We start from the raw sequence: 27,096 nt of genomic DNA, 5'->3' as shown, positions 1-27,096 counted from the left end.
AAGACGAGGGAGACTAGAACAGGAAACTATTGTTCTGTGGGTGGATGCACCACGTATTTGCAAAATGACAGTGCAACATTCTCTATTCCTTATATAACTCTCAGGTGTCAGTATTGTGCCGTCCACTTTTGAATTCATTGGTTAAAAAACCCCTAGGCATTTGCTCACTGAACTTGCACTGCAGTGATAATTCCCCAAACCACTCTGCTATTAGACAAAGGAGGTTCTTAGAAGGAGAGGCTAGGGTAAGAAACCCACCTGGAATTTCTTCACTCTAAGTAGAGGCATGTTACACTGTGTGTGTGTGTATTTTGTATATACTCACGAGTACTTCTATTATTAGTCCACATAGTCTGAATCCTGCCCTCTCTGCCCATAAAATAAAATACTAGACTGAGAGAGCTGGTATCATCTGACTCACTTAGACACTGGATGCCTGCCTCTCATAACAACAGGAGTCACCCTAAAATCCACAATATGCCTCTTTACAGGATCAGTGTTGCCAGATCAAATATCTCAAAATCGGGATACAATGTAGTGGCAGTAGTCAGGCATAGGACAGGAAGATCACCCTTAGTGAACTCAATACATATGTATATTAGATATATATATTTAATGACAGAGATCTGAAACATCCTGTGATACTAGTGTGCTGACATCACAGGGAAATCCAAATGCGGCTGACCTCCATCTTATCATGTGAGTCCATACTGTGTAATAACCCAACCTCCCCGCCCCAGGTAGGCAATTTTGTGGCAAGCCAAGCAGAAAACGGAGGAAAAGCAGCACTTCCCTCATTTGTGAGAGGCTCATTAGCAGAGCTCTTCTTGGAGTCTAATGATCAGAGCCCTTTTAAATGATATTTTATATTATCCCTACCCTTCTTGCTAACTTCAAACATGTGTTTTGTTTTGTTTCTTAAAAGGATCCGCTGGGTTCTTTTTTTGTTTTGTTTTGTTTTGTTTTTGCTTGTTTTGTTTTGTTTCAGGTAAAACCCAATCATTAAAATTCAGCCCCCGTCTCTTGCATCTGCTTCGTCTTTGCCAAATGAATTGCAGGGTGAGAGAAAAGCGATTGCATTCAAATCACAGATGGGGTGCAGGTTTTTGGAAGAAATTTGAGAAACACCATTGTCCCGAATCAAAACTCAGTCCTTTGCTCCACAAAGGGGGTTGCTTTAAGCCCTCCGAGTTCTATGGCACTTGTTTTTTAAACTTTCAGGGTCTCACACAATGGCCTGCCACCTAAATGTCACAACCACTCTAATTCCAAGTGTGTCTCTTTCACTTAAAAAAAAAATTGGGTGGAGGCAGCAAAATCGAGGGGAGTGAAGGGCAGAATCATCACGCACAAGTTTCCCCTTCATTGCCAGGCCATGGTCTGCTGGTAGGAACTGGGTGAAGTGGGATCCAATGCTTGAGTCAAAGTTGACCAAAGGACAATGACCCTACCTTTAAAGGACATTCTTCACAGGATTCACAAGGTAATGTGATTGAAAGGACTTTATATGAGCCAGCCCTGAAGGAGATGCAACACTAAGAAAGGAAGAGAGCAACTCTAGGCATGTGCAAGATGCATCTCCCGATGCAATGACTAGCCAGTAGCAACTCCCCACCCCCAGTTGACTCTTGGCATGCATGTGTGCATGCGCACACACACAGACAAGGTGAGCCTTTCTCACTACTCAGGTGCCCGCAGTGGAACTGGGCTTATTATTCAAAGTTGAAAGACTAAGGCCAGATTGTATCTCCATCCTAAAATGTTTATGAAGGAGCAGGTGTATCCTAACAGGCATCTAGGCACTACAGTTCACCTCAATTTTTGGAATCCAACAGTTACTTAATTTGCAGCAAAGGAAGGATGGGCAGTTTGTCATTAGCAATTAGTTGATGTCACAGTGGCAACAAGGTTGTGAGAAATCTATTGGTGTGGCAGCACACATACTTTGGAACTCCCTGCCTGTTGACATTAGGCAGGTGCTCTTTTTGAAGTCTGTCAAAAACATTTTTGTCTAGGCAAACCTATCCAGAGATATAGAATGATGATGTGTATTTTAATCAGTTTATTAAGCTTATTGTTGATAATGTTTTAAATATTCTAAATAGTTTTTTTTAACTGTATTTTACTGATAATTTTATTGTTCTCTTTTTGTAAACCACACTGAGATTTTATTACAACCAAGCAGTATATAAATCTTATGAAGTAAAAAACTTAGTAGAGAAGGACAAGTCGGGATGGTAGAATTGGAACCCGAATTTCACATACAACTTGGTGGACATTGCGGGTTGAAGGTCTCAGGTTTTATCCTTGGCATTGCCATTTAAAAGGGACCCAGGCAGCTTATGTCTGAGATCCTGAAGGTTTACTTACTGCTAGTCAGAAGACTGGGGAAAGATGGGCCAATGGTTTGATGTTATAAAGCAGCCTCCTATGTTTATTAGTGCCTGTACATCAGGGACTTCTGAATGAAAACTTAAGAGTGATGGTGAAGCTATTCACTAAAATAGGGGGCAGATAATAACTTGTTCCAGGCAATTCCACTGGGATTTTGAGAGCCTCTCTTGTTCCTATTGTACATAACACAGCTAAAGGTAAAGGACCCCTCACTGTTAGATCCAGTCGCAGATGACTCTGGGGTTGCGGCGCTCATCTCGCTTTACTGGCCGAGGGAGCCAGCATACAGCTTCTGGGTCATGTGGCCAGCATGACTAAGCCACTTCTGGCGAACCAGAGCAGTGCTTGGAAATGCCGTTTACCTTCCCGCCGGAGCGGTACCTATTTATCTACTTGCACTTTGACAGGCTTTTGAACTGCTAGGTGGGCAGGAGAAGGGACCGAGCAACGGGAGCTCACCCCGTCACAGGGATTCGAACCACCTATCTACTGATCGGCAAGCCCTAGGCTCTGTGGTTTAGACCACAGCACCACCCGCGTCCCTTCATAACACACCTACTCACATAGTAATTGTTGCCCCAGTAACTCTCAGGGCGTTAAACATTCTCCAGGAATGTGAGGGATAAACATCACCACCATGTGCACTTAAATAATAATTTCTTGCTAGAAGATGCAGGGGGATGCAGATATAAAACAACATCATTTTTGAGCATATACTTTTCCAAACCCTAAGAAAAGCCCGTTCTTTCTGAGTGAGATAAATCATTCCAGTTCATGGCATGTATAGCTGACTCTCATCTGATGGTCCTTTAACAGAGGAGATTGTTTATTTTGCTTGCAAGGGTGGAGGCAGAAGCGAGAATGTTTTCAGAAAGATGGGGAAGTTGAAGGCAATGATGAAAGGGAAATTTGATCTGATGGGGGCACAATGGAGTGTGTGTGTGTGTGTGTGTGTGTGGCTGCTGTTGGGGTGGATGCTAGGCGGGGCTTGCTTCATTTGCCTTGCAAGTGGTGCTGATGCAACACCACCACCACCTATCTTTGCTTGTGGGCAGTGGCTCATGCAAAGTGCCAGGTTCTGTGCTGTGGTCTAGATTCTGTGCAACAGGGGAGCACACAGAAACATACAGAACACCACAGCCCTGATCATTATATTTTCAATTATACTAAATCCTTTTGGGCTCGGGGCAACTGAGAATTAGTAGCTCCTTCTCTTTAACATCTACATATGCCAAGGGGGCGGGGTTGAGGAAACCACTGCACAGATATATGGTTCCACTTTACAGAAGGTAGATTGTAGCTCTGTACATATGCATATTGGGGGGGGGCAGGGGAATTTTTTTTTATTTAATTAGAACCCATTAGGTGCTTCACTTTTTGCACCATGCTCTCCATTGCTATGTTTAATGCTGGTTTTAGTTGTTTGTTGGACTTTCTGCTTTGCCTCTTGTTTTGTTGTTTATGTTTAAGGGGTTTAACAATTGTGCATTGTACCTTATTGTCTATGTAAACTTGGCAAATTTCGATAAATGGGCAGAATAAACATGATATGAATGAATGAAACTGGGAGCCACAGGTAATTGTCTGAAAGAGTGAGGCAATCCACTACCTAATCCAAGGATTGCTTAGCATCAGTATTGATTGGGGGTTCCTTGCTCTTTCAGACACACACTCACTGGTTTCTGAGAAAGTTTAGCTCTTTGTGAATACGAACTTCTTGGTTCCCTCAGATGTGAGTCCCAGGGAAAATTTCAGACTTATGATGAAGACTTGACCAGGTAGGAAGCGAAGGCATTTGAAATATCCAGTTAACTCCTGGTGCCTTAAACAAGAGAGGCTGCAGCTTACAAGAAGTGTTATGCAAGCACTATAATAATTTGGGTGCAGAGTTCCTCGTAAATGCCAGTAACCTTAAATAAAATACAAGTAAAGATAAGCTAATTAATTGTTCAGTAAGCTAATGAATTGTTCAGTAACTTAATTCAGTGTTTTTGCCTAATTTTTGACAGCAGTTGCTAGATCAACATTGCAACAATAGCAGACACTACCGAACAGTGTTCCCTGTGTAATGCAATTTCGTTCTGAACTAAGGAGCACCATTATATTCTGTGGAACGGTGAGGTTCTTCAATGAGACCTCCCTTGAAGCAAATGGATATTTGTAATCCTATACTCTAGGAAAGGGGAGGGGATTGAAAGCTTGGTTTCTCAGCATCATCACATTGGGTGTGTGACTCTCTAGATCAGCTCTTCTAAGAGGATTGCTGTCCTGTGCATTCCTGAGGCATAGAGGGTGAGCTGGAGGCATTCTCCGCCCCCCTCCCACCCTTCACCCCCCAACACAAACAGAAGTTGAGAAGATGAGACACCCTTATTTGGGGCACAGCTGTTTAAGATGTAAAGACCCTTTAAGCATTTGGGAGCTCCTGCTTATAGCTCTGAGAAAGTAAACTTTGAATGACCCTCCAGGTTAGTTTAGTCTGGGATCTGAGAGCTGAAGGGTGGTAGAACCAGACTATGGGTTTTCCCGCCAACAAAGTGGGGGTGGGGTGGGGGCGGGTGTCGTATCACTTCCCTTGGAAATGTGTGTTATCTTTAGGGCTGGGCAGCCCGTCCCCCCCAGCAGAAATTGACAGAAGTCTTTTCTTCCAGCAGGGAAGGCTGCCCAGGAGCGAGGAACAAGGCACATCTTGTTGTATAGTTGTGCAATGCACAGAGAGAGGCCTGCTCTCTCCTAGCACAGCAGAGCATAAAACGAAGCAGGGTGTTTTCTGATCTCTCTCCTTATCCACCCATCAAAAATGTGTGCACATGTAGGCTGAGGGTGTCATTTCATGACCAGAAGTCCATGCTAAAATATAAACACAAGGCGCTGCCAGACAGCATGCTTTCCTACGTGTTATATTAAAATTTGAGGGCAAACGTTCACCTTTTGGTCTGTTATGCTCTTGAGCAACTGGGTCAGCATTCCTTTCTCCCGATCTCAGCGTTCTGCCTCCCCACCCTCATCCCAGCAGCCACAGGGACCTAGTTGGTAGTAATTATTCTTACTAGATCTTTTACCTGCCCTTCACTGAAGAATCCAAGGGTGGGTTACAGCAATATAGAAGTACAGCTTTAAAAATGGTTTTAAACAAATGCATGCTACCTGAAGCTGCAGTTCATCTAGAACAATGACCTGAATGATACCCTACACTGGACTGATTTTTGAAAGATAACCTGCATAACTTTGTCTCTTTGATAAGGTCCCACTTCCCCCTGCCACTCAGCACCCAGGCCATATCCACACTGCCTGCAGTTTGAGGCTGTCATGGGAGAAATAGTGATAAAACAAGTAGCTCTCTTTTAAACAGCAGTTACACAGTGGTACCTCGGGTTAAGTACTTCATTCGTTCCCGAGGTCTGTTCTTAACCTGAAACTGTTCTTAACCTGAAGCACCACTTTAGCTAATGGGGCCTCCTGCTGCCTCCATGCCGCCGGAGCACGATTTCTGATCTTAACCTGAAGCACTATTTCTTGGTTAGCAGAGTCTGTAACCTGAAGCATATGTAACCTGAAGCGTATGTAACCCGAGGTACCACTGTACAGTGCATGAGAAAGAATACAGAATCCAAGCAAAAGAACAGGAACCCATCAGCATGGGTGGGCCTCACTCCAAACTAGCAGCCAGTAGTGATTCATCTTCATAGGAATAGCAAGATCAACAGTATAAACAAGTACCAAACGAAGGATAATGACTTCCTGTAGTGAGTAATTTTCAGGATCTCTTGAGACTAAATTCCACAGTGTAAAAGTTGTTAATCAGTTCCAAAATGGCAGCTTCATACTGGAGCCTGGCTCTGAAGTATGGAGTCGCCATACTCCAACAATAAAGTTTGTTTGTTTGTTTGTTGCACTTACTGGTCACCTTCTTTATTACAAAAAGTAAGCTTAAGTGACTTACAATAAAATACAAAATAATAATAATCCAATTTAAAATTAAAACAACAGAAAAGCAAAACATATTCATATACATAAAAGGCAGTCCAACACATCCCACCAACTAAAGGAGGCCACAATATCTAAAACTTTACAAGTTATAGGCCAAAAGCATGGCTGAAAAGCAATGTTTTTTCCTGGTGCCTAAAAGTAGCCATTGATGGTGCCAGGCATGCTTCCCTGGGGAGAGCACTTTGTAAGTAGGGAACCACCACTAAAAAGGCCTATTCTCGTGTTGTCAGTCTACACCTCCCTCAAGAGAGGGCACATAGAGGAAGACCTCAAATGATAAATGCAGGGTCCAGGTTGGTCAAGGGGGAGTCCATTGTCAAGCTCCCAGAACTACATGGCTATAAAGCAAAGGCTATAAAAACAAAAGAAAAATAAATCTCTCTTGCTGAACAGTTTAGGGACAGATTTATCATTACATCTATTTCTGACATCCAAGTGTGAGTGCAGATGCTTACATAGCCAAAACAGCCCTACAGCCCCACAAAAGGGAGGTATTAGCAGGCTCAGCTGAGTCCTAGGGTTCACCAAAGTACAACAAAACTGTTGGAAAGGGCTGTGAGGTGGCCATGGAATGCAGACTATTTGTTTTGTGTGGAAGAACCAGATAAGAAGGGGAATCAAATGGAGTATTATAGAGAGGGGCATGGCTGCATCACCTGACTGGAATAGTGAGCAGGAGAACTACACCTCAATGTTTTTTGTAGGTTCCAGTTGTGTTATGATCTGAAATTATGTACATTTTTTCTAGCACAAATCCAAGAGTTGCAAAGTGAGTCTTTAATAAGAGTCCATTACCTCCTTTTTTAGAGTGACCTATACTGAGTTTCCAATTTAAAAATCCCCTCATGTTGTGCTAACTTTAAATATAAGCATGAGCCTGAATAATTTCTAGTATATTTCTCTCCTTTCGTTGGTAGAAGATATGCCCCATGACATATTGAAATCCTGTATTTCTTAGAAAACTGGCTGCTAGTTTCATGCTCAGGTTCTGCAGGGACTTTCTCATTGGTCAGACTTTCAAATAATAATTATTTTTAATGGTGCATTCAAATAAGGACATAACCAGAGCAGTTGTTAGTTTTGCATTATCTGGAGTGGGGGATGTTCAGGCAATCATTTGCAGATTTACCTGTCACCTGTCATAAACATCATTTCCCTCTCCTGCTTTTATTGTTTTGCTTCCTCCTCCTCCTCCGCCTCCTTGTTACAGTGACACCACTTTTATTTATTTATTTTGAACCCATTTTTCATTCATATCATTTCCCAAAGCAGGGCACAGTAAGATTCATATCATTTAATAAGATTTAAATGAGATTTAACCACTTGTTGAAATGGGTTAGGTTCCCAGATCTGTCACACTGTGATAGGAAGCTGATTCAAAAGCTTAGGAACTTCTATCCCAAATGCTTGTTTGGCAGTGGCCTCTAAGCTAACAGATGCTGGGACTGCCCATTCGAGATGTGGCAAGTAACTGAAAAGAAAAGATCACAAAGGCAACTTTGCCTGTTCAATTACTTGAGAGGAAGCATAAGTCAAGCAGGGACTTGTTCATATCGAGCTAAAAGCAGGGGCCCATTGTCTTCCCCTTTTAGCTGCTGTCTCAATTTACCTGAGGCAGGAGAAAGAAGACTTGGTAGTTGAAGCAGCTCTAGCAACTTAGTGGAATGACCTTTTCTGCTAAGGAGGATGTTGGGACCGCACATCCCATCATTCCTATAGGAAAGTGTTAAAAACATGAGTGCTGCTGGATCAGACCAAAAGCCTGTCTAGTGCAGCATCCTCTTTTCCACAATGGCAAGATACCCACAAGCAGGACAAGAGAGCAATAACCCTCTCCCACCATTGCTCCCTAGCAGCTGGTGTTCATAAGCATGCTGCCTCTACTCTGGGAGGCCAGAGGTGGCTATAATTACTAGAATTCCAATTGTATAATTGGAAGGGACCTTGAAAATCATCTAGTCAAACTTCCTGCTCCATGGTAGTTGGTAGTCTCAGTGCACTTCTTGGCAGGAAAGGAAGCTCTGCTGCCTCCACTTTCCCCTTCTTCTGACCTAGGAAATTTGAGAGGGTCCTGGGGAGGGGCAAGGTAAGGTGCTCAAGCACCCATTCATGTTCATGTACCCTTGCCTGGAGTATATGCAAAAGGGCTCAAGTCCATTTGGGGATAAACACAGTGGTCCTTGTGGAACCCTAGTTAACATTCCCGGATCTTTAAGGATGGGAACTAACTTAAGGAACTATCCTGAGCCTAGACTTTGAAGGTGTGCACTACCACCTTGAGTTTATCTTGGAAGCAATAATAAGTAAGTAAGTAGTACATGCCCCTTGCAGATAATGTAAGATATTAATCTGGCTGCTCCATTTTGGACTAGCTGCAATTTCTCAGGAGCCTTCAAGGGCAGCTGCAAAGGCCCTTGTAGAGCATGTTTCACACAATACATTTGTGTCATCTTTAAAATTGGCACAAGCCCCTCTCTCTGTTTAAGCAAGTGTAGGGAAACAAATACAGTCATATCTTGAGTTGAATGTGCTTTGGGTGGAGCGCGTTCGAGTTGCGCTCCGCGGCAATCCAGAAGTAACGGAGCACATCTTGCGTTCCATTCGGGATGCGAACGGGGCTCTGGAATGGATCCCGTTCGCATCCCGAGGTACCACTGTATTTTATTTAGTGACCCTCACATCAACCATTAACTGTTAACTTGTGATTTATTCAAATGTCTCAAAGGGCACATAAATTGGGCCAGGAAGACCTTACCGATATCTCTGATTTTTACTATGTGATAAAGAACTCAGAGGAAATGTTTTCTAGTAATGGAAGTAGCTGTTACATTTGCCATTCCATCTCTGGCAGCAAAATCTTTTGGGCCAACCCTAGTTGTTTACCATATACATATTTAGCCAGGTTTGTAGAATTCAGATTAGATCCTTCCCCTTTCTTCCTTTCTTCCTGGTTCCCAAGTGTAATATTAGGATTGTGTGGCTTGGTAGCAAACTTTGTAGGTTTGCTGTAGTCAGATGGGGGTGTTTGAATTGTAGGAGAGTCACCCTGAGTGAGTCTACTTCAGACTGAGGTGAAAATTCTAAGGGTGTTGGTAGTTCAAGAACAGACAGATCAGTGGGGTTGCCTTTGGGGTCTGGAGACTGATCAGACTTCATCCAAAGGAGAAGGGTGTCTTGTGTGGTTCAGATAGCCTCCTGGCCTTTCTGATAGACTGAGGAAACCTTCTGAGATTAGGTCCACTACAGTTAAAATGGAACATTTCTGTTTTGACTTCAGATGGGCACTTGATATTATTAGCCAACAGAAATAAATGACTTGCAGTCTGGACAGGCCTCTTCACCAATGGACTTTTGGGGTTCCAAAATGTGTCTGGCTTCTGTCAAAGAGAGAAGTGACTTTCGGGGTTACATTGAGCATCTAGAGGAAATACAAGTAAGTTCTGCATTTTAGAAGATTATTAATAGCATTCAAATGGGACCCATATGACATACCACCTTAATTTCTATTCAGCCCAACCCCTTAAAAAAGCACAGCAAATACAGTAAGCCCCAAACCTATTGGTTTAGATACAAATATAAATTGCAATATCCACACTGAATGGATAAACAAAAGTAACATCATGAAACCGAGCAAGATTGAAAGCAACAGGCTCTTTCCATGAAAACCCCCCAAAATGATTTAAATAAATCTTAATATACAAATATGTTCCTGCAAGTTGGGTGTATATCATTGACATTCAGGGTGAACATGGACTATAAAGCCTTCATTAAAAGACAAAGGCCCCCAAACAATGCTGATAGGTTTTAGATTTGATCTATTTTCATCCTTAATTTCTTGGCAGTTAGAGACTTAAAGCAGTTTGCTACCTGGTTACCTAAGGAGAGCCTACATCCATCGCTCCCTGCCTGTAATCTAAGATCTGTATTAGAGGTCTTGCCATGTGTGCCTATTGTGAAATCAGCATGGTCGATGAGCACACAAGACAGGGCTTTCTCAGTGGTGGCTCCACTTTATGGAACTCTCTTCCAGTTAACATTTACTTGGCCCACTGAGTTTTGGTATTCAATAAAGCCTTTAAATCTTATCTTTTTACTATTGCCTCTCTTTAAAAGAGTTTAGGTCAGAGGTAGCCTATTTGGTGTCGCTGTTTAGGACTGCAACTCTCATCAGCCACAGCCAGCATGGCCAGTGGTCAGGGATAATGCAAGCTGCAGTCCACAGCATCTGGAGGGCACTGTGTTGGTTACCTCTTGTTTAGGTGCTTTAACAATTTTTTTCATGAATCAATTTGTTGCCTCCACTCGGAGCTTCCTATTTTGTCTGATACTCTAGTTTTTTTAAAAAAAAATTCTCTTGTCTCTCTCACTTTGTGATAGCTTGACCCTGAAAAGCAATTAATAACTGAAATAAATACATACATGTTGGAAAGCTTTCATTTGCCTCTCAGAGGCAAGCTTTCATTTGTCTCATTTGCCCCAATCCGCCATTGCCTCCTTTTTAGAGAAATAACTTGCCTATGGAATTTTCTTAATGCAGCCAGTCAAGAGTTCGGCTTCCTTTTTCTCAGTTCAATAATCTTTTGCCTTTGACACAAAGTTATACAAGTGCAGCCAACGGACAACAAACCACCAGTCTCCTCTGAGCAAGTGGAACTATACAAACACATAGAAGTATTTTCTTAGAGCTGCAACATATTTGCAACTTTCTGTGCAGTGTTGGAAAAACATTTTCCCAGCCTCTTGCGCACAAACTTTGTGTAAAGTGGCTTAGGGCACAAAGGGAAGGTGAGCAGGTTCACTTCTGTCAAGTGGCTTGATGGAAGATTTCCTCTGGGAAACCCATTTGTGCCACCTTGAGTAACACGAGGGAAGAAAGGTGGAATATAATGTAGCAGATAAAATAAATAAAAGCCTAGCTTTTTCTTTTTTAAAAAGACACCCTCTTATTAAAATATGCACTTTTCCCTCCATGGAGCTGAACTTAATGCAGGACTTTGTATAAATGAAATGGCCCATACCAAGATAGCAACAATTCTGAGTGGATGCACACTCCACTTTCTGAGTGCATCTTGAAGCTCAGTTAAAACGTTGCTTATTTGCAAAACACCAGAAAATGCAGGAGGAGAATTGATGATGTGTATGTTGGAATAGGTGGCAGGCTTGTGATATGCAGAATTCCAGAATAAGTTCAGAAGCACATCCCTCTACTGGTGAGTTGGACTGACCAGTTGCCATTACACATTTATTGCTACTTAAGTACATGTAGGAATATTGCAGAAGACTGCAACAAGCTAGCCCCAAGAACACCAGTTTCTGGAAACATAGTCAGCAAGGGATGTATGCAAGAAAGCAGGTTTTGGCTCATGCAAAGGTAGATACAGATTTACATCTGGATACACATCTGCACTGCAAAAAATCAGAGCCTGCCAAATATTTGAGGGGGACCAGGGCATGCTTCCCCCTGGATTTTCCTCCCTGCAGTGGGGGGCAGGATGGATGTTGTTGAGAAGCAGCAGTGGGAATGGATGGCTGTGAACAGGCTGGCAATGAGAACAGAAGCACTAGACCAGTGATGGCCAAACTTGGTCCTCCAGCTGTTTTTGGACTACAACTCCCATCATCCCTAGCTAACAGGACCAGTGGTCAGGGATGATGGGAATTGTAGTCCTAAAACAGCTGGAGGGCCAAGTTTGGCCATCACTGCACTAGGTGAATCAGCAGTAACAGCCATGGGTGTAGCCAAGGAGGGGGCTGCTGCCCCTCTAAATCAGTAAAATACAAATCTGAGGTTCTGCCCTCCAACAAAAGCCTACACCCCTAACGAAAATCCTGGCTACACCCGTGGTAGCAGCTACTGTCTTAATTGCCCTCAAAAGCTTTGCTGGGGCCTAGAGGTACCTGCACAGTGACTCTGTCCTGCAGTGACCTGCACAGCTGCACAGTGGAACTTCCCGCCCTCTTTTCTCTTTGCACACACTGTAAATCTGCTCTGGGGGATTGGGGAAACAGATTTAAGGGATAGAACAGATTTAAAGGGTACAAGGAAGTTCCACTACACAGCTAAAACTCATTCAACTTGCAGAACTGTTTACTTGTATTTGGGCCATATTATTTTAAGGGGGAGGTTGATGTAAGCAAGTATCACACTGAACTGACTAGTTGAGTCTTTTTATGTAAATATGGATGCATGTTCCTGTCTGTGTCCAGAACACTGAAATGGTGCTCTTATCACAATACTTGTTTGTAAACTGTTTTGAGTAAAAACACATTTTGAAAGGTATGATACATAATTTTATTAGAAATTAAAAGAAGTAGTTGTGCAGAACTAGTGATGTGCAAGTAGAGCTGGACTGCAGCCCAGATCTAACATGCCAAACTGTTGCCTTGATAAAAATTATAAACAAACCCGAAGTATATGGGAATACACTATATTATACTTATATCCTCGTTGTGCCTTCAAAAGCCCCATCAAACACAAGGAAGGCTACGCTGTTCATCCCTGGACTACTTAGTGTTTGATCTTTGAAAAAAGACATTATTTCTCTTAGTTATGGAGAGGAATGAAAGAACAATCACGGACTCTTCCAAGACAAAGGTAAACTAGATTTTAGTAGAAACTTCAGTGTAACTGCAAATTTATTTTATGTTTCTAATGTCACTGAAAAAGTACAATTTATGAAAGCTGTCGTCCTGTTCTGCTACATCTTTTTTTTTTAAGGCGGTTCCATAAAAACTCACCCCCATTAAATGTAAAGAGTGTAGGTGAAGAGAATACAGAGGAGACATTTGGGTTTTGCATAACCTCTAATATCAGTTTAAACAGCAATGTAAAAATGAGGAGGTACATCGGAGGCAGCACTTGCTGCTGCCAGGGAGCCTCCCCCTTTCCCCATCCTACTGAATGGGATAATAGACACAAAAAGGAACACTTTGTTACAAGTTTCCATTAATTGACAACAATAATGCCTTAAGATTTAATACTAATGCATTCAAGACATTAATGATAATCCATTAATATGAGGGACCTGACAATGTAAAAGTGGAATCAAAGATATGATCCACCGTAACAATGTAACAGTTGGGTGGGGATAACAGCTTGCATATTGAATATAAAGGGCTGGTGAATTGATATCAGCAAAGAAAATGTGACTAATACGGTGGCTTTGAAACAGAGAAAAAATGGGCACATATAAAATTGTCATTAAATACTATTGCTACATGAACAACAAGCAGCATTGTGGGCCCATATTTGTGAAGGCTTTTGATTACAGAAGTTTGTATTCCTAAAAATCCAAATGTTAGGAATAAACTAATCATTAGCAATATTTTATTTCAATAGGAAGATATGCATTCTTGCAGTCCTCCAAGACAATGCCTCATAGACTCAAAAGTGAACAGCAGGTGGAATTAATTTTACATGGAGAAAATTGCAACCAAATTGGCACAACAGAAGCTTACAGCCAATTTCATGCTGGATGTATACATTCACTAACCAACCAACCAACCAACCAACCACACAGCATAAACATATCCACAAATTCAGATCAAGTTGTGGAAGAGTATAGGAAACTACCTTTAAAACCTCGAATTGCTATTCCTGTCAATCATTTGGGTGCATTTGCGACTTAATTATGAGATCATGCGAGATGAAAAGAAATAAGTAAACAAATGTTGATGTTCAGATGGGTAAAATGGAAGCATGGTATAAAATACATCACAGGAAGATTAAACTACATTTAATAAATTAATAGGGAAGTGAAAATGTGTAGCCAGAATATAAGAAATAAAGCTGAAGAAGATAAAAACAGCACAATGATCTCACAAATGAAACTTATTATATAAGATAAAGGTAATTTTAAAAATATTCTATACAATGATCTGGTTTCCACATCACATTAAACCATACATAAAAATGAACATGCAGTGTGTTGGTGCATAGCACTGGAAAATTCTTCTTTGCTTCTGCTACACTGCTGGAAAACAAACCAGAATTTAGAGAGAAACAAACTGTGAACCTAGGTTTGGATGTCATAGCAAGTCAGACTCTGGCTTGTTTCGTAGTGGCATGGCGGCAGCAGGAGCAGGGGAGGAACAGAGCAAGAACATTTGAGCACCATACACTAGCATGCTGCATGTTCACATTAAACCATTAATGTGATGTGAAAACCATGCTAATGCATATCAATATTTCAGCAAGCCCACTCATTAGAAGTATGGTTGACAACAATCTAAATGAACATTTGCAGATGAATGCTAATTAAGGGCACAATTCAGAATCCACTTGCTTCAGAGAGAATTTTGATGCAGAAACAAGTGGTAGACCACAGTTCCATTCATTTGATTGGAAGGGTTAAACATGACCTTAACTGTCTCTAATTAAACTGCATGGGGCTTTTAACTTGGAGTAGATTTCATTCTTCCTACTTAGGTATGGAATTTGTTTTTTACATTTCTTCTGTTTGCAACTTGTATAGCTTTTCAATTAAGGTAACAAGCTGGATCTTTCCAATACATTCCATATTGTCTAATGTTGAGTTTCATGTACTGTAGATGGGGGGGGCATGAAATAGTGTGACATGAATACATCACTGTAGGTCCTGTGTGCATTCACTAACGTAATTGTTTTAGAAGACTCCCCCATCCACATTTTGCATTTTTGGTAAAAAATAATATATCGGCTTTACTAGCCACCTAATAATCACACACTAATTTCATATATCCAACATTTTGAAAAGCAGAACACCACTGACAATGTTTATATGTTTGTTTCTGATTCATATTAAATCTTCATACTTGGATACAATCTTGAGTTATATGCAGAAAAACCAATGATCTGTTTAGTAGCTGATGTTTTTGTGGTGCTCTCAAATTCTATACCCTACACCTAGATTTTTGTTGCTTTTTTTAAAAAAACAAAAAGCTTATAAAATTATTTTGATACAATTTTAGGCAGCAGGTATAGTTGGGTTGGGTTGGTTTGTATAATTCAGGCTTCAGAACCAGTTCCCTGGGTACACATTACTCAGGATCAATAATGAAAATGCAATGAGGAAGATTTCTTAATACACTGTAATTTTACATTTTTATTGTTTGGTGAAATAAACAAGGTGCTTTAAAACAGCAGAAAAAAAATACAAACAAGTGCCAGAATGAAAGGAAGCAAAAAGGAAATAAAGGGCAGAGAGAAGGGTTCCTGTAATTTCTTCCACAATGATAAGCAAAAAATAAAATAAAATGTGTGTTTGCTATTTGAAACACTTTTAGAGGCTGGTAGTCAATATCAACTTATTACTGAACTATCAGCTAGATACCAGTTATTTAGCACTGGCCCATTTCTGAACATTATTTAGATATTCACATCATCAGCAGTTCAGCACACTGCAGTGTAATGGAAAGTACTCCCTAAAATGAATTGGAACTGAGATCCAAAAGGGGAAAAAGGTAAATAAATATCTTGCATATATGTCAAACTATATTCTCCAAACAAAACCTTACATCTTATGAAAGGAGTCAGAAAGTACCAACAAAACAAAAAAGGTTTCTGCTTTCTACTACTATAATACTGTTAAATCTCCAAGGCTGAAAATGTCCCATGTGTTGATTTTCTGCCTTTTTTAAAAAATTAGGTGGTGAAGTAGAAATTCAAACACAGGAAGAAAATGCATATATATGAGAGCACTGGTTCACCGAAATATCAAATATACAGTATTCTAGTGTCAAAAGTACAGGCAGAAATGTCCAAGAATTCTTGGTGAAAAGGGGGTAATTGAGGAGTAAAAATTCTACTTGACAATCACTCACATTTTAACAGTGCATTAATTATAACAAAAGCCAGATGGTAAGTGAGCAACAGAGTCATAGTGTTCAGTGTTTACTGCAGAATATTTCTTTTCTGCTCATTTAAATGAGGTTGGAAACATATACTCATGTATGGAAAACTTTTAAGGAGCTATGTTTATTCTTCCTTTCCGGCTTCTTGAAAGAGGCAGAGTTGTGACATTGATTTTTGAGTTAAATGACAGTACACGGTGATTTGGATAAAGCGTTCACCGTGCCTCGTTCATTATCAAAGGATTGCTTAGTCCTCCAATCTGGCTCGATCTATTCTTTTGCCTCTAGGAAAAGTGTTTCTTGAGGGTACAATTTTAATTCCAGTAATGATTTATTTGGATCCAGCTGGGTCACCTGTGAAGACAAAAAAATAACAGAAGAAAACCTGAAAAAACAAGTACAGGTAGCCGTCATATACATTTTCAAAAGCAGACTGATAACTATTTTAGGGCCTTTTAATTTTTTTACTTATAACATTCAGGAAAATAGCATCAATTCATACATAAGAATATGTATATATTTGCAATGGGCTGCAAGAAAGATAGGTTTATTGTAAGTTGCATTTTGTGCACCTGGCAAAAGGTCTCTCATTTTCTTTATTTAGAGAATCTATCAGCATTTGTCAATGCAGATGTTATGTTGTGAGATTATTGGAATCTTACAGGTACACAGGACAGAAATGACATGCCTAGCACTTTTTTCTATATAGACCCAAAATACTCACTTAATTTAATTGGTGTTTCAAATATGTAAATGGCTTAGACATCCTCTAATAATTGCAATTTGATTTTGCAGTGCATTGCAGAAAGCATGTCACCTATGTGCAGTGGAACCTCGGGTTGCGGACATAATCCATGATGGAGGCACGTCCACAACCTGCAGCGTTCGCATCCTGAAGCACCGCGTCTGCGCAGGCATGATTTGGCGCTTCTGCGCATGCGGCGAAACCCAGAAGTAACCTGTTCCGGTACTTCCGGGTTTCCCGCAGTCCGCAACCCGAAAACACGTAACCTAAAGTGGCCGTAACATGAGGTATGACAGTAATTGACAAATCCATTTCAGCTCACTCCATGCTTAAATTCAATTGACTTTCTTTCTCCAATAGTGCTTGGATATTATTACATTTTCCAAGTTTAAAATCTGGGCTTGAAAAGATATATTACTGGAAATTGTTTATCCACACCTGTGAAACCATACTGTATGATTTACCAACAATTGCTATCTAGTGAAACACATACATTAGAAAGGAGCACAGCTCTACTACAATATGCATGTACACTTTTGTGTAGAAGTATACAGTATACCTTCCCAGCAATTACAATTTGAGCTTTTAGGATAGGGTCTCACCTGAAAACATTAAATACATGTTTGTTAGACCAGATTGCCATTCCCCCCTCTCACACTCATACTCTGTATGCAAAACTACTTTACACTGGCAGATTGTACATGGGCAGTGAATTGTGGTATGATGAATAACTGCATTGGAATATGTAGCTGCAATCAAAGGCTCAAGCATGTAACCACATAGGGTGCATTAAAATTTGAAATAAGTAGTAACTGTCTACTGCTCACAAACACAGGGCACTTTTATGTCAGGCATTACTGAACAAATCAAGTTCCAGTAGTTGCTGAAGTCCCGCTTTGTGAACAGAAAAAAGATAGTTCCATACCATTGTTACTTGAGTCTTATTCCTAGTGTTAGTTCCCACCTCAGCCCTCCACTGGTGTTCTAGCTTTGTTTCAACCGTTCCATTTTTTTGTGTTTTTAAAATTGAATTGATTTTATTTTGTTTGGATGGTCAGTATTTTAAATTCTATACTGCTTGTTGCACCTGGTGACGCTCCGCTGATGGAAGGCATCTGTCAGCAGAACAGGGAGGAAGGGAATTTTCTGGGGGTTGGGGGACCCTCCGAGGCAGATTTCAGATGGAGTGGTGGTCTTTGGGAGGGGAAGGGAGCACCTAACTTTCTATTCCTCCCTGTTCCACTGATGCATGCCTTTTGTCAGCAGAATGACACCAACTAGATTCTACCACATACATAAATATGTCATAACACCATACCACGAATGCTTGAGATTATAAAATGTTTTAAAAGCCCATTAAAAAGGATTTGTGATATAGCATTTTCTCCAAAGAACATACCACTTAAAATGAATGGGAAGAAACTATCTTAGAAAATATGTTTTATAAAACTACTGCGACTCTGAATTCTGTTTTGCACTTACAGAAGCCTAATAATGAAGCTTTTTGTTTCATATTTAAAGCCTTTAGCATTTCACTGCTACAGTGCTGAACCATTCTTTGGACAAGAGGTACCGTGCACCTGAGAAAAGCAATTTGCTTTCTCTGTTCAGTTCAAGTCTGTATCTAATTAAATCCACTCACTTTCCAAATCCCATAACCCCTTTATTGCAAAAGCAAGGAAAGGTAAGTAGAGTGAGAATGTCTTCTGTGTATCAGGCGAAAACTGGTTTGAAAAGCGAGGCTGGGTTAATGAACACTATCCTCCAGACTGTAACCAGATGGAAACCTATTATTCACTTGAGTGTAATTAAGGATGCACATCCTAATCGGAACTCTTGGGTTTACAAACTCAAGTTACCCTTAATAACAACTATCAACGATGTCCTTTTCTCAAGTGTTTTCAACTTTGGAGGTTAGCTGAGTACCTGTGCTAAGAGGAGGTTTGCTGCTTTTCACCCTTGATTTCAGTGTGCCTGCTGGTTTTTTAATTCACCTAGGGACTGCAGAGTTTGCAAATGTTTACACCATTACCCAATTAACTAACAATATGGCTCCTACATCTGTCAACAAACAAAGCTGTTGTTGCTTTGTTTTAGCTGCTTGGCATTTTCTGTTCATATGGGTCGCCATTGTACTTAATTATCACGCCAGATCCCGTCTGCAGCATTTACTTTGTTATTTGTAGTATGTAAATATGTTGCTTTAGCGTGGAAAACAGAAGCTTTATTATCACTCCTCTGACCAAAAGATAGGCTTTAGATGGCAAGCAAAAAACCTGAAAGCAGCAACAACTGAAAGGAGAATTAGAAACAAGTTGTCTCTGGGCATATTCAAGCAGTACTTTCCTCCTGAAATTGTATCCAGGATGACAGCAAGAACCGTCTTCATGAACATGGTCTTCTTCCCTCCTATGCCCTCTTCATCACTTTCTGATACCTGATACCTCGTGTGTGTGTGTGTGTGTGTGTGTGTGTGTGTACTTCTGATCTGACGCCCTGCAAAGTTATTTTTACATTCTTTTAGTTCAAATAACAGTTCTCTGTTGAAGTAAATCAAACACCATAATTTATCCCGGACTTCTAAATCCTGAAAATTACCGTAAGTTCAATACTACCACATTTCTCCTGAAGGCTCAAATATTTACATCAAAAGCCATTTCCTAATATTAGGGACATCCCTAAAATGGCTTGTATTTCTGCCTACAGTTCAACCTCAGTTAGCAGTGAGCCACTGGGATTCATTATTAGCCAATTAGATATGACCACCTGCGGCTTGTCCAAAGACCTCATCTTAGTAGAGTCAATCTTGGGAGAATCATCCTTAAATTTTAAATTTCTCTTATTAGTCCCTGGCTTTCCTTGGGCACTTGAAGGGTTGTCACGAATGGTCTTTTCCTCTTGACTGTGGATTTGGCTGTAACCTTCACAATCTCTTCATCCAAGAAACTTTGTTCTGTGAGCATTATATTTAGCTCAGTGACCAGGAATGAAGGGGGTTATAGTGCAACAACAGCTGGGGACCCCAGTTTGAGAAACATTGAAGCTGATGGTTAAATAGTATTTATATATAAAGAAGAATTACTCAAATAGTAGACATGTAAATGTATTCAATAACTTAAGGGTACAATATACTATCAACTAAAGTAACTAAAAGGGACGCGGGTGGCGCTGTGGGTTAAACCACAGAGCCTAGGGCTTGCCGATCAGAAGGTTGGCGGTTCGAATCCCCGCGACGGGATGAGCTCCCGTTGCTCGGTCCCTGCTCCTGCCCACCTAGCAGTTTGAAAGCACGTCCAAGTGCAAGTAGATAAATAGGTACCGCTCTGGCGGGAAGGTAAACAGCGTTTCCGTGCACTGCTCTGGTTCGCCAGAAGTGGCTTAGTCATGCTGGCCACATGACCCGCAAGCTGTACGCTGGCTCCCTTGGCCAAAAAAGCGAGATGAGCACCGCAACCCCAGAGTCGGTCACGACTGGACCTAATGGTCAGGGGTCGCTTTACCTTTACCTTAAAGTAACTAAAATTATCCCAGTTCTTATCATTCCATTGTATCATATATGTTAAGAAGGGGACATGGGTGGTGCTGTGGTCTAAACCACTAAGCCTCTTGGGCTCACCGATCGGAAGGTCGGCAGTTCGAATCCCCATGACAAGGTGAGCTCCCGTTGCTCTGTCCCAGCTTCTGCCAACCTAGCAGTTCAAAAGCTTACCAGTGTGAGAAGATAAATAGGTATCGTTGGGTCAAAAAGGTAAATGGCGTTTCCATGCACTCTGGCTTCCGTCATGGTGTTCGGTTGCGCCAGAAGCGGTTTAGTCATGCTGGTCACATGACCCGGAAAGCTCTCTATGCTGAGCGCTGCACCCCATAGTCGCTTTTGACTGGACTTACTGCCCAAGGGTTATTTACCTTTACCTTACCTGTATTGTAAGATGCTGGTAAATATTTGCATTGAGGGGAAAATCAATAGAAAGAAAGAAAGTTCTGAATCATACTGGAATTGCTAGGAGAATAGTAGCTGATATATACTCAGTGGTCCACCCCCATTGTTGGGCAGATAATAACCAGCAGAATATGGCTCCCTATGTTACAGCTCCGTTCCAATTTGAAGCACCATACCTCTGGGTAAAGCTATTTAGGCTACAATGGCTGAAAAAGTACCAATAGAAGCCAATAGAAAGTCTCCAGTCACTTTCAGTGGATCATGGACTTCATCCACAGTGTTTTCTTGGGTTGGGGTATATATTAAATTTTTGTATCTTTATTTAGGCTCTTATGATTTATATGGAAATTGTTGAATTTGGTTGTGTACTTTTGATGTTTTCTTTATTTATTACTGCTTTTGTTATGTTTGTATGTTTAAATTTTTTTTGTATGTTTTAAGTTACCAAGAGCATGGTTTGAACTTTGGGAAGGCAGCATACAAATAAATGATTGACTGAATGACTGATTGATTTTCTAGGGCTTCTATCAGTATAGTGGATTTGTATTCAAATACATTTCTTAATAGAGCTCATCCTCTCCAAACCCCTATTTACATATTCACCTTAGCTGACCCTGCACATAACACCAAATGCTCACACCCTGTACAACAGCAATTTACTGCTTCCTACATACAGCTCCTTATGCACACTGATCCAGGAATAAAATGTAAAGTGAAATAATGGCAAGCAGCCTAGTCAGGTCATTTAAAGTAATGATAGGAATATACAACTATTGTAAGTCAAACATGAGTAACAAGGATCATACTCATTACTTTCGTTCACGCCCTAGAACAGGATTCTGTTCTCAAGCAGGCAAGCTTCCTTTGCCATTTACACATGCTTGAATTACTCTGGTGAATCTAGTGGACAAAGAATCCTTTAACTTTCTTTCCTAATCCCCCTTATCAAGGTGTAAGTGCTGTGAAAATCACTCAAATGCACACCTGGTGGAGGACAAAATCTTTTTCAAAATCTGTATTATCTCAGTATGACACAAACGAGAACAGTCAATTCATTCTGTCTGATAAAATAATAATCTCTACATATACTAGGATTCTGTAATTAAGAGCCTCAAACAGGGGTCCAAATAAACACACACTTTGAAGAGGTGCAATTTGATCTGATTTAGCAACACTCATCTGCCACTGGTTTTTATTGGCACTGTGAAATGTCCAAGAATAATGAAAAGAAATATATAATGTGTACTTTAATAAAAATTAAACAATTTATTTGTTTTATTTTTTAAACAATGCTGGCCATAATACAACACTTTAAAACAACTGGGTTATTCAAATTAAATGTGTGTGTGAATTTTAAGTCTAGGAATCACATAAGTCTATGACCAATCAACTATATTTCTTCTACTTAAATAAAAATAGATATTAAAGTACTTCAATACAGTTACATCTTGAGGAAATTTGATTAAGACAGCCCTTTCTTTAGAGAAAATATTTACGGTTAGGAAAATCATTACTGTAGCCTGCCCTGGGACCTTAGGGTGAAGGGCAGGTAGTAACAATAAAAATGGTTTGCATCGATTTGATATTATATAAAATAGTCTCCAAAGGTTTGTATTGTTTTATATAAGGAAATGTTCTAAAATGTTTTAACACTTTTTTGTTTTATGGTTGTCAACTGTTTTGTTTTATACAGTAGTTGTATATTTTATTATACAGTAAAGGGGGCACAAGAAATCAAATAAATAAACACAGATTCTTTACAATACCCTCTCCCTCAACCTGGTGACTACAAAAGATTTTTGACTCACAAGTCCCACGAGCCCTAGCCAGCATAGGCGATGGTCATGGAGATGCCAGCTGTAGTCATGGAGGGCACCAGGTTGGGGAAGTCTAGTTTACAACAGTGCTACCAGAAATGAGCTTTTGAAGGAGACAGCTCCAACTGATTCAAAGTCACGTTTTAAAAATACTGTTTAGGAAAGAAGGAGTTGCATGAGTTCAGTTATACATATTTTCAGCATGAATGTTCTTTAAAAATTGTTTTTGATGGTTTGTTATTTGTCACCTTGGGCTTCTTTGGGGAAGAAGGGTGTGGGACAAAAATCTATTGAAAATCAGTCCGCTAAGACCTGTCAGTCTTGCAGATGTGTGAGCTAAGTTGTGCAAATGTTTTTTTCGGCCAAAAATTACAAGCATGGGTCATAGAAAAGGATTTATGAGGAATAAACAAGTTTCAGGGAAAATTATAGGACATTTGTTCTATTCCTTATTTTACAGGGTCTAATTGGACACGTCCTGAAATCACTATGCTAAATGGCATCCAGGCGGATTTTTGCTGAATTGGCAAAATGTCCAGGAAAACCCGGAAGTATGGCAAGTAGAGTTATTTTTTTTAACTAATAATAATCAGGGGAAATAAAAGGAAAGCCCCCAAATGATATTTGGGGGGATGTTCCCCCAAAAGCTCAGCAACTTTGTTTGGATTTTCACCTTTGGGAATATGGCAACCCTAATATAAGGAGTGAGGTATGGTGCAGAGGAATCTCACCAAACACATGATGGTCAATAGAGGAGTAAAGCCAGGCTGCCTATTCACACCTATCCTACATAAATGACATCTAAACACATGACATAGCCCATAGACTGGAAACCTAGGATGCATGCTCCCCTGCAACACATGGGAGAAACATTTGAATCAATGTATGCAAATAGCTTGGTACTACTGTCTTTTACTCACCTAGGCTTGAAGAAATTTCTTAAAAGGTTTATAATTTTTAATTTAGCATGTTTTAATGCTCTGATGGAATTTCTATTGTGTATTTTAATTATGGATGGATTTTATAGTTGCAAACTACTTAAAGGCCATTTTGGCACATGTAGAAATCTAGAAGAGCAGAAGGTTTCCCCTCTATTTTGGGCTCTTCTAGAACACCTATAGATTATGCCTTCTGGATAGTAGATACCTATCTCCCAATGGATTTGCATCTGGAATTTGAAACAGGTGGAGAATGTAGTGAAATGTCCTTTATGTGATGGTCCAAGGGAAAATTCCTTTAAACATTTTGTCTAGTTTGACAACCTATTCAGACATTTTGTCTAGTTTAACAATCTATTCAGATGAAGAGATTGTTTGGTTTCTGTTAAAAGATATTTACCCATTTGCGACAAACAGAACAACATTGTAAGCATTAGCGACAAGACAAAATGGGAAGAACCAAAGTAGCCTCATATGAGATTGAAGAGTTTTTTTTCCAGTTTCTTGAAAAATGGGATTTTTCATAGTATTTGGAGGAAATATTTAGTACAATTATACAGTGTTTCAACTTTTATTATCCATCTATTTTATTGTTCATCTTTATTGTTTTATCACCCTGATCTCCTTTGGGAGGAAGCTTGGGATATTAATTTAACCAAAAGAATATGTTTATGTGTTGGAAACTTTACACTGGCGCTTCATTTTTACAGTTGTCAAGGACAACAGCTGGCACAATGATTTTGCTGAGGAATGTTGATAATGATGACGACAACTGTGAATTTTGAGTGCTTCTAAAATGGAATCTAGTGTAACATTTTCCTCTGTCGGTTGCTAAAGGTCACCGCACTATGCACTCACTTTATAGGCTTGTGAATTATTTCAGTTTAACAGTTAACATATATGCATTGTAAGATGCTAAGAAAATATTTTATTCCCTCAATTTTCTGAGCATGAGAATATCTGAAGCCATAAGTGAAAGTACCTGTGCTGAACTATGAAAAAAGCTATATATGAATGTTTTCAAACCAAACAGAGTTTGAGACACAGAGGACTAAATATAGATTGTATGCTAAGAAGGGATTGGCCTTTAATTTGAATGCACATTTCTAGTTAGCAATGTAGGGAAGTGTTTCTAAAACATTTAGAATGGTGAACAGAAGATGTGCAGATGCTACAATATGACTGACTGATATACAGATTAAATCAATAACATGTATACAAAAATGCAGTGGCAATTTACAGATTCTTAAAGAGTTCTGGCAGTGCAAACCCCATCGGAATGAACAGGGCTAGAGCTGAAGGATCACTTTGAGGATCAGAGCCTTATTAAGATGCATTTACTTGTCCAATTACCAAAACAGCAGGAGATCATTAAATTTTCTAGTTAGCAGACACAGCAATGTTAATATCTTAATGTTGCCAAGGCTATTTCTTGGCATTTTGCTACTACACTTTCTTTCTTCTAGCAAAAATTCATAAAATAAAAGCTAAGCATGAGAAAAAATAACACATACGCACACACCCCAAGATTGTTTAACAGGTGACCCAAAGAGGCAACTTCCCCCAGCACCGTCTGAGAATGATCAGACAACACACTAATCAAGTAAAGTTTGAAACCAGTTGAGAGAAAGGACCATAGTGAAAATTGGGGGTGGGTGGAAGAGAGAAGAGACTGGTGGTGCATTTGAACAGAATACTTTCATCTTGTAGACAGCTGTATGTAGTGCTCAACATGTTTAGTTGGTCATTTTCTGAGAAACGAACTGTCAAATTAAGATGCCTACTGAGTATTTAGCACTCAGCTTAGACTATTCAATATTTCTTTTCAGCTCTAGAAGCAATTTAGAAAAAGGTGGCAGGTTGCAATCATATACTCACTCATTGGAACTTATTTCTGTGTAGACATATATTATGAAAAGTGTCAATACAGAAGAGGGAGATTTGTCTTTATCATGTTACTAAAAGTATGTCTGGGATCATTGGCAGTAGGTTCAAGACAGAATAAAGGAAAGAAATTTCCATAAGTGTATGGAAATTACTAATGCAAGTTGTTATTCTGGCTACTAACATAGATGGATCTTTTAAAAAGAATTATCAACAAAATTATGGAAGCTAGATCGATGACAATTAGTCATGAAAGCATAAACAAAAACAAATTGTGCATGGTCAACAGCCGTAAGCATTCAAATATCAAATATTAGAGACAAATAACAGCATAGTCGTTCCTTCCATAGGTATCCTGATGGCTACTGTGGATAGTAGACTAATTCAGAAATACACAATTCCTGTATTCAGAAATATGATACACATTGCAATATAGCTTCTTGCTTGCAACATCAAGCTCCCCTCTCTAGTGCATAAACTGTACAAAACAACACCAACACCTGCTTCTTACCAAAAACAAAACCAAGGAAAGGGAAGAAGGGCAAAGGCGGAAGTGTTTTTAATCTTTAACCTGTATTTTATAGTCATGCCATTGCTAGACACAATCTGGCTCTAAACCAGCCTAAATCCTTCTCTTGAGTGGATGAACTATATTATTTCAGTCAGATTAAATTTATTTTAACTACTCCTTTGTAAGGGAGGAAAGAGAGATAGTTACCCCCCCTTCTTGTTTATTTAAACTGCTGTTGGAATTGACTAATTAAAGGGATTTTTAAAAGCATAATACTCTAAACAGAGCAAACTGGTTCTGAATTATTAAGCAACATTTTAGATGCATTTGAATAACCTTAAGTGACTTAACTGCCACCTGATCCTAAGCTACAGCTCAGATAAATAAATGTGAAATACTGTAGACGTCCTAGCTTACTAAGGCTTCCAGATACAGTAAATAAACAGCTTAAGTCCCCACTACACAGTCTGTAAAAGACATACTCTCTGATAAATGGAGTTCACTGGTGTACTTTTAAAGAGGAAATGCAGGGCAGGAAAAAAAACAGGGTTTAATTTTTATTACAAGGGGAAATTGCAGGTGCAGACTGTTAAGACATGCCAGAGCTCTTGGGAGATGTGAAGGAGCCTTGTCTGTGTGTCAAATGCCATACAAAAACCCAGTGTCATAACCTCTCTTGAGTGGTCAACTCCACCTCTCTTGAGTTGTCACCTTGGCAATAAAAGGATATCATTTCTCACAGGTAAAAGAAACAGTCAAACATTATCTTTATTATAGCCAACTAAAAGGTCACAAAAAGTGATCAGGTTTTCGATGGCTAAGATCTTTTAGTTGGTCCTCATAAAGATATACTGCACTGTTCCTTTTGGATTATTTTTTTTAATGGGCGAACATGGCTTTCTACAATTTCCTTCTGCTTTGGAGATTTCCTAATGTATGTGTAATTACATGGAATTGCTGTTCTTCCACTCATTGAAGATCTTTTGACTGACTGATTGATGTTTTTGTAAGTGGAAGAGGAGGGAAGGCAATTTTGGTTGGCCTGC

At 39.8% G+C, this 27,096-nt stretch overlaps 1 protein-coding gene and 1 long non-coding RNA gene across 2 annotated transcripts in view; one reads left to right on the top strand and one right to left on the bottom strand.

The window, feature by feature from the left end:
• Positions 1 to 23,297, top strand: part of LOC128415789 (uncharacterized) — a 36,178-nt gene extending 12,881 nt beyond the window's left edge. The window contains exon 3 of the long non-coding RNA XR_008331065.1: positions 23,178 to 23,297. This is a non-coding gene — a long non-coding RNA (uncharacterized LOC128415789). The remainder of the gene's footprint in view (positions 1 to 23,177) is intronic.
• Positions 15,455 to 27,096, bottom strand: part of FAF1 (Fas associated factor 1) — a 166,214-nt gene continuing 154,572 nt past the window's right edge. The window contains exon 19 of the mRNA XM_053392478.1: positions 15,455 to 16,569. Within this exon, the coding sequence (XP_053248453.1) occupies positions 16,486 to 16,569 (84 nt within the window). The 3' untranslated portion in view covers positions 15,455 to 16,485. The remainder of the gene's footprint in view (positions 16,570 to 27,096) is intronic.

Source organism: Podarcis raffonei, chromosome 6, assembly GCF_027172205.1.
Source record: "Podarcis raffonei isolate rPodRaf1 chromosome 6, rPodRaf1.pri, whole genome shotgun sequence".
NCBI lineage: Eukaryota > Metazoa > Chordata > Lepidosauria > Squamata > Lacertidae > Podarcis > Podarcis raffonei.
This window is presented reverse-complemented; position numbering and strand designations above follow the sequence as displayed.